Source organism: Ochlerotatus camptorhynchus, unplaced genomic scaffold (assembly GCF_037179485.1).
Source record: "Ochlerotatus camptorhynchus isolate MF236.1 unplaced genomic scaffold, CSIRO-AGI_Acam_v1.1 ptg000124l, whole genome shotgun sequence".
Taxonomy (NCBI): Eukaryota; Metazoa; Arthropoda; class Insecta; order Diptera; family Culicidae; genus Ochlerotatus; species Ochlerotatus camptorhynchus.
Genome location: NW_027040614.1, coordinates 1,602,977 through 1,620,027, shown reverse-complemented (window position 1 = coordinate 1,620,027; position 17,051 = coordinate 1,602,977). Strand labels below are relative to the sequence as shown.

At 38.5% G+C, this 17,051-nt stretch overlaps 1 protein-coding gene across 2 annotated transcripts in view; it reads right to left on the bottom strand.

The window, feature by feature from the left end:
• Window positions 1–15,692, bottom strand: part of Poxm (Pox meso) — a 215,818-nt gene extending 200,126 nt beyond the window's left edge. For both annotated transcript variants that reach the window (XM_065220334.1, XM_065220335.1), the window contains exon 1: window positions 14,581–15,692. In XM_065220334.1, coding sequence (XP_065076406.1) covers window positions 14,581–14,590 — 10 coding nt within the window. In that variant the 5' untranslated portion in view covers window positions 14,591–15,692. The remainder of the gene's footprint in view (window positions 1–14,580) is intronic.
• Between the last annotated feature and the right edge of the window lie 1,359 nt (window positions 15,693–17,051).

Here is a 17,051-nt window from a genome sequence, read left to right as displayed (position 1 = left end):
ATCTTCAGAGACATTCAGTGTTTCAGAAAAGTACTTCAATTCCAGAAACGAATCTCAGCAAAGCACGAAAGTCCAAGATTTTGCAAAACTCCATGCAAGTTGGAAATAGGTAGATCTGAAGAACTTCAGAAAAGTCCGTAGGCCTTAAGGGAAGTCTGTAGAACTTCAGAAAGTTCGTACATTTGTAGAAAAAAAAATGCAAAACTTCAGCAAAACCCACAGAACTTCTGGAAAGCTCGCCGATCTTTAGAAGTAGGGTAAATGTTGGCTTCGGCACCCATTGACTGTTTTCGGCAACCAAAATTTAAACGTTAATTTCACTATGTTTTCCCATCAACGCACTTCCCTGAATGTGTCCAAACGATTGTTTAGCCTTTCAGCTTCAATCTGATTATATTTGAACGATCGAGCAATCCAGTAATGCTACATTTTTCTTCAAATAAAGCATACGCACTACAAAATGAGGTTGATTTCGAGTTGCCGATAATAGAACAGCTGGTTAACACGCAGTTCTAATGGGAAGGTTGCCGAAGAAAAAGAGACTGCCGACAATAGTCACACTCACCTGAGGAGTTTGGAGCATTGTAAAAACGCTTTCAAAACGTTTTGAAAAATTCTGTCGATTGGAATGGATAGAGAAGCAAGCAGCAGATGAATGTTAACAAACAGACACATCATATATGTGCGTGACGCTGAGAAAATGCTAGTAGAAGTGCAGACGCTGCTTAGATTGACGAGAATACGTAAATTCCCCTATTTGCTTTTATTATTTTAAATAAAATGAGAAAGAGAAGGTGAACTTTGTGGAGTAGGAAATGGTTGCTCAGGAGGAACACCGGCAGGGATTTGGCTCATCTTGTCCATCAAGAGCTGCGATATGAAGATGAAAATGGATTTCAAAACTTCGCTACGATGTCGATACCAACTTTAGACAAGCTAGTGGGAAAAGTTCTCACTAGATATACATGATTCCTTGAGTTCTGAAAATTTCTGTTAACAACTCAATTCTGCAAGGTCTTCAAACCTTCTGACGTCCCTGAAGTTTTGTTTCTGTTCTCCGGTAAAATTTCCTTAAAAATCAACAATCTTTCCTGACAATCTGCAAATGTCTCGGTAGTTCTACAGATTTCTTTGAAGTTCTGTGTGTTCTTCAGAAGTTCAGCAAATTTTCCTAAAAACCTACAAAGTTCCTGAATCCCTGAAGATTTAAGATCCTTGAAGATCAACAATTATCTCTGATGTTCACAACATTTCTAATAATCTACAAACTTCTCGAAAGTTCTGTAATTTTCTCTGCAGATTTTCATGATTCAATGAATATCTGCAAATATCTCTGAACATCTATACAATTTTCTAAAGAATTAAAAGATTATCTAGAAATTTTTGAACTTTCCGGAAGTTTTAGGAAGTATTCTGAAGTTTTTCTAATTTTTCTGAAGCTGTGGAAATATCTCTAAAGATCAGCGAACTTACCTGAAGTTCTGTGAATGTCTTTCAAAATCCAAGAACCGCAGTAAAATTCTGAAAATTTATTTAAACATCTGCTAATTTTTGAGTAGATTTACGACCTGCCCTTTGAACTTTTCTAAAGTTCCTAAAATTTATTTCAAATTCTGTAAAGTTTTCTGAAGTACTGTATTTCTGCTCTAAAGATCTACGAACTGCCCTGAAGTTCAATAAATTTCACAGTAGATCTCCGAACTTTTCTAAAGTTATTTAAATTTCTTTGTGGATTCTTGATCTAAAGATCGGCAAACGTTCCCGAAGATCTGCGAGTTTTGCTGAAGTTTTGCAAATTTTTCTAAAAACGTACGAATTTTCTGACATTCTACAAACTTCTCTTAAGGTCTACGGACTTCTCTGAAGTTCTTTAGATTTATCTATTTCCGACTTCCATGGAGTTCTGCAAAATATTGTACTTTTGTACTTCGCTGCGATTTGTTTTTGGAATTGAGGTGCTTTTCTGACATTTAACGAATTTTTCTGAAGATCTCACATTTGTGTGAAACTGTGAAACTTTCCGTCAAATTCCTGCAAATATCTTTAAAGTTCTGTAAAGTTGTCTTAAGCTCCGTAGCTCTATTCCCAAGATCTACAAAAAAAAACTTGAGGCTCCATAAATTTCTCAGTAGATCTGCAAACTTCTCTGATGTTTTGTAAATTCCTCTAGGGTTACCCTGAAGATTTGAAAATTTCCTTGAAGATTACCTAAAGTTGTCAAAATTTATCAGAAAATATTTGAGCTTCCTTGAAGTTTTAAATGTCTCTCTCAAGATCTACAAATTTTCCTGAAATCGTGTAAATATTTATTTTTTTAAATCCCTGAAGTTCTGCAATTTTTACTGAAGCTCCATTAACATTTCTGAGATTTTTGTGATTTTTTCAGAAGTCCTGTGATTTTTTTCAAAGTTCTGTAGCTTTGTTCTGAAGATCTACGAACTTTTGTGATGTTGTATAATGTTTCGAGGATCTCCAAACTTCTGTGAAATACTTTATATTTCACTGTAGATTCTTGGACTTGTCTGAAGTTATGCGAATTTCCCTGAAGATTTGTAAAATTTCGCTCATAGTTTTACAAATTGATTTGAAATTATTTTTTCTTGCTTGAAGTTTTGAAAATTTCTTTGAACATTTATCTGAAGATCTACGACCTCTCTTGTGATTTTGTTTTTATGAATTTCTGTTAATAACTTTTAATTTGTTTGTAGTTCTGTTCTCAAGATCTACGAACTACCCTGAAGCTCAACAAATTTCTCAGTAGATCTCCGACCCTCTCTGAAGCTCAAAAACAAATTCTATGTTGGGTCTCAGACCTGCTGTCTGGCATGCTTATTCTTATACAATACATGCTTCGTATGCTTCCTTTTGACGGTTGCCAGTCTCTCTTTTACGGCTGTTTCCTTTTTACGGCGATTTTGATCCTCCACATACAAATCAGCGAAGAGCGAACGTGACAAGACACTCTGAATGAACTTGTCTCGTTCGCACACGTTGTCTTAGCTGTCAGATGCTTGCCAAGTTCAGTGTCCTTAAGAAACGTTTCGAGAAACTGAACGAAAAACTTCTTTTGAATTACGAATGAAGTGATAATTGGAAAATTCCCTGAGTGGAACCAAAATTCCCTGAATATTCCAGGTTTTTCCAGAAAAATAAAATTCCCTGTAAATTCCCGGTTTTCCAGGTTTTTCCATGTAGTAGACACCCTGCTAATAGAGGCGTCCGCTGGTTTTGGTATTTTTAACGAATTTCATAGCGCCTCTCAAATGCTTCAAGCTCCTTGTTCCGTATATGTTGCTGAGCTGCCGGCAATACATTATACGCTAGAAACCATCGCCTCACTTTCACCAGATCACTACTTCATTTTTACGGATAGTCTCAGTTCTGTCGAGGCTATTCGTTCCATGATAAAGCACTCCTCTTCTTTGCTCATGAAAATACGAGGTCTTCTAGGTGCTTTCTCTTTAAGATCTTTTGTCATCACCTTTGCATGGGTCCCATCTCATTGCTCGATTCCGGGCAATGAGAAGGCGGATTCACTTGCTAAGGTGGGCACTATGCAAGGCGATATATACGATCGACAAATCGCCTACGATGAATTTTTCTTCATTTATCGTCAACAGTCACTCGTCAGCTGGCAGAATAAATGGAGTGAAGGGAGTTTGGGACGATGGCTATATTTGATCATCCCTAAGGTGTCGAAGAGTCCTTGGTTCAAAAGGTTGGATGTGGGTCGAGATTTCGTTCGTGTGATGTCTCGCCTCATGTCCAATCACTATTCGTTAAACTCTCACTTGTTTCGTGTTGGGCTGGGGGACAGCAATCTCTGTGAATGTGGACAAGTTTACCAAGACGCAGATCACATCATTTGGTCTTGAGCATCGTGGAGTCAGATCCAAGTTGTATGATTCCCTTCGGGCTCGAGGTAGACAACCTAATGTTCCAGTTCGGGATATTTTGGGTAGACGCGATCTGGAGTTTATGAAGCTTATATATGTTTTCTTAAAGAATATTAACCTTAGATTGTAAGTTTGACTAATCTTGTGTTCAGTTTTTGTTTTGTTCGTTTGGTTTTTTTTTAATGTTTGTTTCTGTAATAATTGTATAATTACACTGCGGATACCAAATTGAATAGGAGTAAGTTCATGTTTTAGGAATAATGAAATATTTGTATTGTAAAATATAACTCAAACCTTCTTCTCCCTCTCCCCATCCATAAAACTATAAATCTCTGCTAAACTCGAGACGACCGCGAGTAATCGGTTCAATTCCTTTAACTCTAGCTTTAAGACATCTATTATGTATAACGCAAATGATAACTTGGCTCTGTAAAGTTTATTCCATTGAGCCTGTACAAATAAATTAATACAAAAAAAAACCTGGAAAATACTCTGAAGGATAGGAATTTGTTGCCCAAGTGTTGGTATAGGTACGTGGATGATATTTTTAGCATTGTCAAAATGGAAGATTTATCAAAAATTATGGAGGCCATAAGTAACGTTCACCAGAACATCAAATTTACTCACGAAGAAGAGAGAGACGGCAAACTCCCCTTCTTAGATCTTCTCATCATCAGGGAAACATTACCAAACCATTGATTTCGAGGTTGAGAAGTTTTGGCCTAGATTTAGTATCAGCAGCAGGACAAATCAGCTGAAGTCACAGTTAATATCAACGAAAGATTCAATTAATGTCTTAGGGAACATGTCATGAACCGTTGCCGGTGTAATCTGTTCGAATGGAACCAGAAAGAGTTCATTCTGATCTGAATGACATGAGGATCTTTTGTTGGTTGCTCGTTCGAGGTTTGATTTCTATCATTTGTATTCCTTATCTCCATGTGAGTATTGTGTTATAATCGGGTACATAATTGTACTTTTCGTCCGCTAGGTTCTTGCCCGTCAAACGATAACTACGGGTATATAGCCTAAGCAGGGCTGGTAGTGGGTTTGTGATGTAATAGTAGTGACTTTAGTGACTAAGGCTGTGTTCCATTTGGTGAATTTTTAATTAAATTTGACAGATGGAAAATTTTCAAATAAACCTGCTATTCCAGCAGACTTAATTCTGACAAACAAGGAATCAATTTGACAGACGCTTGCTCGAAAATCGACCGATCAACAACAGAGGGATTTTCGAACATCTTAATTTATTTTCGAAGTGTCAAATCTAAGTGAAAATTTTCCAAATGGAACACAGCCTAAAATTACGAAAATAGTGACCAAATAGTGAATTTTAAACAATAATAAAGTAACCATCAGTGACATTTATTGATCGGAAATATATGGTTCCAATTATCCGTTATTGCGGTATTTTTCATGCTTTTTAAAAATAAAACAAATGATTTAAGGATCACATAAATTTGTTATCGAAAAATAAGTATGAATTGAATGAGCAAGCACGTTCCAATTCTAACCTCCATTTTCCAACTCTGCAAATCACGAATTTGTTATTTGATCGCGAAATAGAGGCACAGAGAAACATGTTCAAAGTACCGATATAAGACAGCAATTTTTGAAAATATTGGATATATATGAAGCGATGCATTTAGCAACATAAAGAACTGCAGTCTAGAATTAAATGTACATAGATCCAAGCTAGCCATGAGTATATTAATAAAAGATCCTTCTCTTTTTTGTAGTCGCTATAACGAACTGAACGTCTTTTTACTTTGCTCAATTCCTCCCTCCCAGGAATAGAATCTTCTGTAACACCTCAAACATAGAAAAAGAATCATAACTCTGGGACAACTTTTCTAGATCGCAGTTTAAGAAAAAATCACATTATTATGGCATGAGGAAATTTTCCCAGATGGAATGATCACGGACATAAAACAAAATTGAATGCGTCTTGGACTTAAAATCTCGATCGCGAAAAATTAGATATTTAGGAATACATTTTAGAGTTTTGAAAAAAATTCTAAGACCTGCGCTTTGATTTTTTGTTTTTGTTTTACCGGAATATTAGTATGGAAAAAATACAATACAATTTAATGGACTTAAAAAGGAACTCAAAGATCTGTGACATGAATTTTTTTTCTCGATGTTTGGATGGATACTAAAGCTACCGGGGGTCAAAGATTATTCAAATTTCTGGCCTTTGAATAAATCCCGAGAACTTTGAGATTTGGGCGTAATTGATTTTGTAAACAAACATGTCAATCGCCGATTTCTCGAAAATCAAAGCTCAATCTCGAAAATTAACCACACAAACAGGTAGATGAATGATTTGTGAAAGTTCCCTGGAAATGTTGAGAGCTTGAAAATTTTCCTAGATCATTTTTTGACATTATACATTAAACCAACGAGAAAGGTAATTTTTACCTGAAAATTCGGGTAACCTCTTCAAAATAGGACTTCAATGGCATGGTAATGAATTCCACTGAATTCACTGGTACAGTCCACATGTCATGCTGGTAAAGGTTAAGTGCAGAGTTAATGTACACGTGCATCCATCCCGCGTGATACATACACGCTTTCTATCAGATCTTAGGTGCCTGGTACATTTCGAGACGAATTATTTCGCGCCACTTTTTTGTTCCTACGTGCCTCATTCGTGTCACATGTGCTGTGTCTCATGAGTCAAGCTTTGCGAGCTCCAGGGAGATCGGCAGCGTAGCTACGTCCTGCGTGCATGCTAAAAGTGGCTGGTTGATGATAAAGAAAACAACGGAGAACTGTTGATCGAGTAGTCCTGTCACATTATCATGTTGCTGATACAGCTGATTAATTTGAATCAGTTGATATTCAGGTTTTGAGCGTTGAGAAATTTTATAGAAGTATTTCAAGTGGAAGATTACGAACCAATTACCGGCGGGGTTATTTGTTACCGATCCATGCGCACGGATTTTTCATCGTTCAAAATATTGATTTTGCTCCACCAAGTTCAAACAATTTCGAATCAGCTCCTGATCATTCTCACAAAATTTGATCTCATTACGATGCGAACTCATTCTGAACTGTTTATGTGGGAATTGAAAAATTGAACGTTAGGATCATTAACTCTAATAGGACATAATGGAACAAACAATCCATATCTACCATAACTATCAACTCTATGCTTTCATCTACTCCATCTATCGTATAAAAATTACCACTACAGTCTGTCATTTGAAATTAGCATCTTCAACTATAATAACTAATATTCTTGACATTCAATTGAAAAGTGGTTTTCAACAAAGTTGTAGCTGGGAAAATTTCACGTAAGGGAAGGGGGGGCTCCGATGGACAAGTTTTCTTATAGTAATTCCCATATAAACTTCAAAGAGCCAGTGCAGAATGAGTTCGCCATCAAATTAGCACAATATTTGGGAGATTGATCAGCCTGATTTGGAACCGATTGAGCTTGGTGGATCAAATTGAAACCATTATATTATGAAAAGATACTTTGCAGCTGGCAGCAAACCAATAGTTCGGAGGGCTCTTTAAAACAATATCTTCGTTATTGAAATTGATTCGAGTGACTTCATCCAGCAGTATTTTCAGCCTTTCAAGCTGTAGCCGATAACATCACTAGTTAATTCAAACATGTACTTACATTTGAGAACTGTTGGCTGTTGGCTTCGGCAATACCTTAACCTATTATCGTCAGGGGGTAAACAACGTCCTTGAGAGCTCAATTTTCCCATGTGGATACATTGTGTTTCAGAGAAACTATTGGCCAAATTTGAGTGCTCTAGGACTTTGGGACTAGGGGCTGACCCCCCTGACGATAATAGGTTAAGGTATTGCCGAAGCCAACATTTCCCCTATTTAGAATAAAAAGCATGCTGTGTTCGTCCTATCTAGTAAAGGGTGTACCGTTAAAAATCAACACATACTCAAATTGCTCTAACTGTTGATCCTTTGGGTAAAACTAATGGAAATTTTGCGTAGACATAGTTTAATGAGTATGGTAACCTGAAAATATGATGAGAAATAAGAAAACTAGATGGTATGTTTTGGGATGAAGCCAACATATTTTTCACACTCAACAGTCGGTATCTGAATCGAAAACCATGTTTTCCAAAATGTTTATTTAGTAGGCTGAATATCTTTAAAAGCTCTGCGGAGCTGAAGCACTAAGCAAATATTGCAATGGAGATCTGAATCGTTTTCCTATATTTTTTGCTCGAAACGCATCGAATCTCGACAGATCCGCAAACCGTTTCTGCCGAGGATGCAGGGCTTCGTTTTTGCATGCCTTATCGGTTTCCTGAGGGCACGTCCATTATCACCACCTCTTCATGCAGCACCTCTACCACTTCCTCTGTTTATTTGCTGGTGCAGTCTTACAATGCACCTACAGTCACTACACCAGAGTACGAACTGCTATCCTAGTTGCAAGGAATTTTGTAGTTATTCAAGAAACTTCACGGATCTTCAGGGAACTTTTCAAAGATTCAGGAAACTTTCTTGAATTGTAGATTTTTTTTAAGTTCACCTAACTTTGTAGAAGCTAACCGAACTTCAGTGAACTTCGTAGAGTTTCATCGAAGTACTTCGGTAACTCTCCCTAGTAGCACGCTTGTCACAAATCAATTGTAGAAACTTATATACGACTTATTTAAGTCATAAACAAGTTGCTGTAACTTATTGCGATGAAATAGCACTCTCGGGCTTTTTCTACGCACCTGAAAAAGTTATATGACAGCTAAATTTCATACACCTTGCAGCTCGTAATTGACAGTATGAGCTGAATGAGGCTATTCATACTGTCGCTAATGTGATTAATAGCGCTTATGCTTTGTTTGACATTAATGTTCCGCTAACTATTTTCAGTGGAACACTGTCCTGATTTTGAATGTTTCTTTGGTATTATTTTTATATTTTGTTTTATGCATTAGGACAAACATATGTCAGATTTAGTGAAATTATTTGAAGTTCTGAGATCATGGAAAAGTTCATAAAACTTCGTAGAAGTGTCAACTTTATACAAGCTAAGGGATCTCCGTAGAAGTTAATTGTTTGATGTAAGGTAACCTCTTTATTATTCAGTGACCTTTTTATAACTTCAGAGCACTTTGATGAAATCTCGTGGACTGGAAATAGTTCAGATAATTCCGCACAAATTCAGGAAATTTCGTAGACTTCATAGAAGTACAGAGCATTTTGAAAAAGTTCAGGGAATTTCGTAGAGATAGACGACTTCAGGGATCTTCGTTTCAGTTTAGGGAACTTCATAGCGGTTTGTCAGAAATCTTAAAGAGCTCAATGAACTTCCTGATGATGAAGATTTTGGACCATCGTTTTATTTCAAGAAACTTTGAAATTTGAGTAAATTTTCTAAAACTTATGGAAATTTTGTAGATGTTCAGGAAACGATGCATAAGTAACAAGATATTCTTTCAGATATGCCCCCTAGACAGCCAAGAAGTATTAAAATACCAGCATTGGCTGATGGTCTTCTGATCTGAATTAGAGAGTTGCTAGAAAAAAGGACGACTTAAGAATGTGCTTAAGTTTTTGTATATCATATTTTTTTTTCAAATGGATTGATCAACTTTCAACACGTAATTTTCCAAATGTATGGTTTAATACATTCTGGCAATCCGGCGAGCGGATGCGACGAGATTTTGAATCATATTCCAGTGCTGCGCCGATTCTGGTGGCAACATGGTGATTTGATTGGTTGATCTGTTGAAGGTTGTAGCGATGGCTGTACGACTTTCTGGTCAACCGTTTGTTGTAGCGAGATGGTGGCGCTTGGTGGTCGCTTTGTAGAATTGGTACCGATACTCACTGTTGGTATACAAAGGCAAGGTCGCCCATTATCTAACCGAAGAGGTTTTTTCTTCTTAGCGATTACGATGCCATCGAAACCCGCAGAGCAATGGTCCTTAACGTCTATGTATAGTTGACTCAGAAGCCACCTAGATCGTACCGTGCCAACCAAAAAACGATTTGAAGGAACGGAACAAAAGGTCGGTAGACTTAATAATTGGAATGGTAAATATATCACTGCACTGGTCCACATGCTCATCTGAGTTAAAGAAAAAAATATTCTGCATAAAATTCTTTCACCCATTGACTTATCATAACATTGCTGCATCCGTAGCATTTCGATATACATAATCTATTCAAATTACGTAACATCCCTTCTAGCAATGCATACCAGTTGTGTTGCCGATGCATGGTTAAATTACGTTGAACATTTGTGAACGTCTTGCAACGGTCAAATCCCCGTTCTAAACAATACACTTTTTGTAGAATTTTTGTTCATTACATATTTTGAAAATAACGTGTCAAAAGATGTTAGTCATGCAAGTGCATTTAAGTGTTGAACCTGAAAAAAATAAACAAAGAATATTCAATTGACCAGCAAATGAAAGGCTTTGGCTATTAGAGGATTTCAAGAATAAAAGCACTGCAAACATATCAAGACCAACAATTGAAATGGCCTCAACTCCATTTTGTAAACAAACCTTGTAAGGCCATTTTCTCGGGAACCGAAACCTACATTCGCAATTCTAAACCACAATCGGGTAGAGGAGAATTTCCCCTACCTGTTCATTCTGTTGTTTTGCCTTGGCGGACTTCGGTTCGCGAGAAAATGGCCTTACAAGGTTTGTTTACAAAATGGAGTTGAAGCCTTTTCAATTGTTGGTCTTGATATGCTACCTTTCCTCTAAAATAGAAATGGTTTGTGGTAACGCATATGAAATGTCGGTCAAAGCAACCAAGTTTCAACAGCCTGTATTTCGTTTACCTACACCTTCCAGAACTTAGAGCTCTGCCGTTCTAGAATTAATCGTAGCACATGAGATCAACGCGAGCCTCGCGCACGCCAGGATTTTTGGGTGTCGCATGTATTTCTCGCTCGTATCTTATTTTCGCGTTTCTTTTTCTCTCTCGTCACATATTGTTTTCGTTGCGACGGGAGACGGTTTATTGAGAGTCTCGGCAGCACATACGAGGAAAATGTAACTCTGGTTAAGTGAAATTCACTTCAGTTTTTCGTGATTTCATGGTATGAAAATTTTCTCGTCGTATTTGTATCTCAAAAATGGCGATGGAAGAAAGTGTGCATTCATCGTTGTTGAAAGTGTTGGAATTCCCAGGCTACTTCATGCTTTCAAGCGTAAGTTTTATAATTTTTACAGATCAACGCTCATTTATAAATTAAAAATAAAATTGCAGAATATGAGAGAATTTCAATTTTTCTAGAATGCAATCTTTTTATGACTCAAATTAATCGACCGGAAAATCCGACAAAATTTTAGTGAAAATCATCTGAATTCTATGTGAATCACTCAAATGTAATCTCTCCGCCAAAACACGTAATATTCACCTAAAAAGTATGATGGAAAATGTGTACGTGAATTTTACGAAACTTTTTGTTGCAGTGTAGACTTGGATAACTTTCAAGATCTCAATGTAAAACAGCCAGAATATTGGGTCAAGAGCTTTTTTAGAAATCTCTGAAAATTTATGATAGGTCTATGACAATTTCAAGATTAAAATAAAAATATTAGATTTCGTAAACAGTAAACGTTTCCATATGTTCGCAACTCTTCTTGTCAGACTTTATAAAGTCAAATTATTTACTCTCAACATTGGTCGTAAAAAAGTGACTTTCTTGTGACTAAATTTCAAGGAATAGTGACTTTTTAGTGACTGACTTGAAAATAGTGACCAAGTCACTAAAAAGTGACCTGCTACCAGCCCTGCCTAAGCAAAATCGGAAGTGGTAAAGTAAAACCTTTCACACCAAAACCTATGGTGTGGACCTGGATCTCGTAGCTTCTCACCTTCTAAATGTAGAACATGTTTATTACAGAAGATAAAAAATCATCAAGGCTGCTTCTTAGCTGGATACCATCGAAGCAAGATATCTTCTTTGAACCAAAGGTGGAGCGTGTTTGAAACTAATTTTAATCATTTTTAGTTTTCAGCACAGTTCTCTTTTTAACTTTCCAGGAGGATATGGGTTATATCCTATATCGATTTTGAACTCCATACTCTCGTTGCATGATCTGGTGATTAACTAATTAAAGAGCAATTCAAAGCAATAGTTGGAGTATAATGGTCCAACGATAAAATGAAACAATTATGGGACTGATTAAAATAGTCGGATTTCCTACGTATAATAGAAACAAGCAATACAATGTTTAAATGTAATAGGTATTAGAAATTTAATAGCACATTTTCTTTAATTGAGAAGCTCGATAGATTGATAACCTTTATTTTTGCTTTTGATCAAACGTTTTGACCCTCCTGACCCATTCTTCCACTACCCATTCGCTTGGTCATCTTGGTTTCCTTAGGAATATTATGTGACACGATTTTCACGGCACCTTAAGCTTACTTTTAGTTCCTCAACTGTACTGCAAAAAAACTACTAAGTTAGATGATTCGCTGCTAGGAAGGTAGGAGTAGTATCCATTTGTGGAAATATATATTCATCGGTAGGATCTTTGTGCACCGAAAGGGTTTATGTGAGCCAATGAACAATCTGTGTTCTCTCGCTCATTAGACACCTCATAATTTAGACTCGGGTGCATCTCAGCTACGTCGATCTTGACCTTTGCATTTTAACATTTTGAATGGCTGAAAAATAGAAATTAGTAATACTATTTCATAGACATTAACATGAATTTTCATATGAACTTGAATAAATACACGGCGAACGATTCGATATAACAAAAAAAAAGTCAACAACAAACCTCTACGCTAGCAACGCGTCATAAAAACAAGTGTTACTACGATGAAAATATAATCTTAGTTTAAAATACTTACGATACTTACGAGGAATTTAAAAATATTTAATTAATATTAGGTCTAAAGTTTATGGTGAGAAACCCCTAGGAACGGAACTATCTACCTACCCTCTTCTAAAATCATTCTCTAGCTTATAAATTATCTAACTAAAGCTTCATGTTAGATAGCATTTCAAACCAATTCCGAATGAATCTAACTTCAATATGATTGTGGAAGATAAACGTTTTTTAAAAAAAAATTGGCAAAAGCTAATGAAACTAAAAATCTTGAAACTTTTTTCTAGATACATTTAATCTAAAAATATATATGTTGCGGCTGAGCGACCGCTGGCAACGCCTATGTCTGTGCATACTCTTATTAATGAAATTCCACATTGAAAGACTCATAACACTAATTCAGTTCACATATACAAAAAGACACAATGAAATCATATGAGTACAATGAAAAGTATGTGGTAGCACAACCTTATAATTAACCACTTCATTGGAGCAGTGCAAAATGACGTTTACTACCACTCAAACTTCGAATAAAAAAAAATGTTTTGAAATTTCATCTTCTAGAAACGCGAAGTAGCCATCCATAATGGACCACTTTCTCAAGCAGTTTGGCGTGATTTTCTACAAACGATTTCACAAAAACTGAACCAAAAAATACTTTCTATTTTTTTATCAAACGCACAAATTTTCTCGAGGTTCTAGAAGAAAAAATCTCAAAATTTTCGAAATTCGAATGGTAGTAGTAAACGTCATTTTAACTGCTCAAATCAACTAAAGAGCCTAAATTTATAAAGAGGCGACATGTCAAAATTGGAACAATCTATTGTCTGTCAAAGTCATTCCAATCGAGCAGAAGACCTGTCAAATGGATAAGATGTCGTCTCTTTATAAATTCAGGCTCTTTAGAATCAACCCCTTCCAATCTGTGACTTTATTGCAAATAGCCATGTTTGGAAACATGAAAACAATGATTGATTTTTCCTCAGTGCTGAGGTTTGTCAATTCTTAAATGTATTCTAATCTATGTTCAGTTTCTACACAAATTGTGATGTGAAATTTGAAAATCAGAGCTTAAATATTTTGTTAGAGTGCTCATTACTTTTAATCGCCTAAGATTCAACAGCTTCATTTAAGTTCTCACTTTGAACAAGTTCATGCAGGCTGCACACAGAGTTAAACTCAATTTTCAGTCTCGTTAATTAACGCCATAAAAAACATTTAGAACAAGCGGAAGTTTGCGAAATGCCTTTCTTCGAAGTATTTGACAGTCACTATAGTTCCCTTCGAGTCAGTTTATCCCAATACAACCCGCACCTTGCGCTACGTTATCCAGTAGCATCAACCGGCGAAAGGCTTAATAAAATGAACCGCTGTAAGAACCGAGATCAAGAACTTCATAGACGTTTTCCAACCGCCAGTCCGCCGACCGCCGTGCCGTCGTTAAAAGGAACAGAAGAAATCACAAAAAGAACCAATATTTGCTCAAAGCCAAGAAGCTCAAACAGAGAGCTCGAAAGCCCCGCCGTCCGTCCTCATCGTCATCGTGGGCGATGAGCTGCTCGGAGCAAGATGGATTAGAGTCACCCGCCACTGACTGACGGAGAAACAGAGGGTTTCAATCTGGACGAAGAGGGCGCACTCTCCTGTCAGATCCACAGATCAATCCCGTCGTATAGAATGATAGAGGTCCCTAAAGACTTTTGACAGTTTTTGGTCATCTTGATTTCATGTTTCCCCGGGTGTCAGACAACATTTTTTTTTTCTTTTTTCATACGTCTGCATCGCTCCCGGATCGTCGTTGTGGAGATGACGCGACGGTTGATTTCGAGAAATTAGGAATTAGGCTACCGGAGTTTGCGTTGGAATGCTGAGGGTCGTATTTCACCTACCTGGTTCCATCTTGATGGCGGCGACGGTGACTGCTGCTGCCTTCCGTGTATCCTCCTCCGATTGAGTCAGCGACGTTGGCGGTGGCAGTGGATATTGGTACAGCTGAGGTAGCTGACCCACAAAGGCCAACGATTTGTTGCTAAATTTATGCAACAAATCCGTGCTGCTGAACCCGGCGGTCGGCTCCAACTTTGTTGATGTTCAAGGGTGTAACTGGACAAATAAAATGCCTACTTTGATATTAAAGGTATCCACTCGATCTTCACGGTTTTCCGCCTACTTTGTTTTGTTTACGTTTCTGGTGTTTAAAATAGTGTTTCGATATAGTTTTGTACTATTGGTTGATTTGAGATGTTTTGCTTCTAAAATCATCTATATTCCTGCTTTCGGTCCGGTAAGGCACTTTTCCTACATAGATTTTTGTTTTGATCTAAAACTTCACGATTGCTACTGTGATTTCGATTTTTTTTCTACTTGAGGTATTTCGCTTGCTTTGATCCACTTGACCCGGGAGGCAAAGTTTCTTGCTCTTTACACGATCATTTTCCACAACAAAGTTTCATTTTTTCAAACCGCTACGGCGTTAATCCCGCAAATCGACTGTTTATTACTGTGTGCAATCCATGGATGAACACTTTCACGCCCGTTTAATCACTGAACCACGAACCGGAAAGGACTGTCGACAACGTCCTGGCGGGGATGCTGGAAAAGGATTGCCTTTGCCTTGTGATGATCCTCCCACACTCCCACACACATGTACACGCACGAACGCACTTCCGCTGTTTGGCAACAGGGTCAACCCCCTGGTCAAAGTGACGTTGGTGGGGGCGAGCTGCTGTCAACCGTGTCAGTAGCGCGATGACAGCTATGACAGTGGCGGATCCGGGTGAGAGTGACCCTTGCGTGGACCTAAATCAACAAACACACCGAGGGGCTCGTCGGCAATAATCGATCGGGAGTGCAATTTTCACCTAAAATTCACCACCGCGAAAAAAGCCACGGTTTGCGCGCAAAACATTGAAGCACAGTGCGTGCGAAAACGACGGCTACTACGACAAACGACGACGACTACGACGACGGCGACACCAGCAAGAAATTTTCGCGTTTGGGCTATTCCTCCGTTCATGGCACACTGCGGCGATCATCTGTGGAAGCACGCGATGCGCTCTCTCGCGCGCCCGACCCGGACTATGTTGATTGCTCAACCGCCCTACACCAATACCAGCGCACAAGACAAAAGCCGCTCCGTTCGCCAGTTCCACCCTAGCAGCAGCCAGTTTCGCTTTCACCAACACACTCTCACCTCCCATCGCGTATCGACGCTCACCCTTCGCTGGTAGTTGTGTGCCGGCATAACTGACAGCGTGAAAAGGGGCGTGCCAGCCTACTACCACCCGTCAGTCCGTCACAGCTGAACGGCCAATCTGCTGCCAGCGAGCATAGCTAATGGGGAGGAGTTTTCGGAAAAATGGTTGGTGGTGTTGTGCACCAAACCGTCGCTGCTACTTTTCACACACAATTTCATAATCAAAATCCATTTTATTGACAATTCCTCTCGGTTCTCTGGTTTCTGGTTACAAACAAAAAAAACTACGGCACGCACTTTTTCCTTTCTCTCCATGTATGTCTGTCTGCCTGTCTGTCGGTCGGTCTCCCGTTCCGTTCCACCGTGAGCATGTTTGTGTTTATGCTAAATGCTTTCCGCTTCGCGGAAACGGGACAGAACAGGACCAAGCGAGAGATGCCTCGGAAAGATTAAGGTAAAACGATGTGTGGAAAATGATGCAAACTTTCGGTTCCGCTGCGTGCGTCTGACAGATGGATGGGGAAATATAACGGAACAGGACATCTCTCATCCCAGCAGTCCTTGCCGCTGCGCGTAAAATGGAAAATTACGTGAATGAACTAGCACCACGTAAACAAAAGCCAGATCGGATCGATAATACAGCTACGCGGAGTCGAAGCAGGAACAGAAGAAGGCGACGACGGCGACAACAGTCTCCGGTCTCCGTGGATGAGTAGGCTCTGGTTAGCAGCTAACGAAGCGTTTTAATTTTTCGGCAATGGGTCAGCGGAAATAAATTTGACACTCAATTTTCAAATTGATCAAGCTTCGCGTGAAAAGCGTAGTATGCTGCTGTGAACGAAGGGAAGAAAGGAACAGAAGGTCGCTCGGAGTGGTTCGTTGAGCGAGCAGGTGGTGGCGAGAATGATGATGCCCACGTCGCGTCCTCCCGTCTCGTTGAGATGAGGTCAAAAGAAAAACACAATAGAACAGAGGGCAGTTGGTGATATTCGGTTGGAAGCTGAGACAGCAGAATACGATGCGTTGATTTTTTTAGGTCATCGTGGCGAGCGGAGCGAATCCGGAACCAACGAAGAAATGGGGTTTGTTTTCGCGAGTCAGTTGAATAATTGACACTAATTAGCAACGCTTGTGATAATGGAGATAAGAAATCGGAGAGAGATT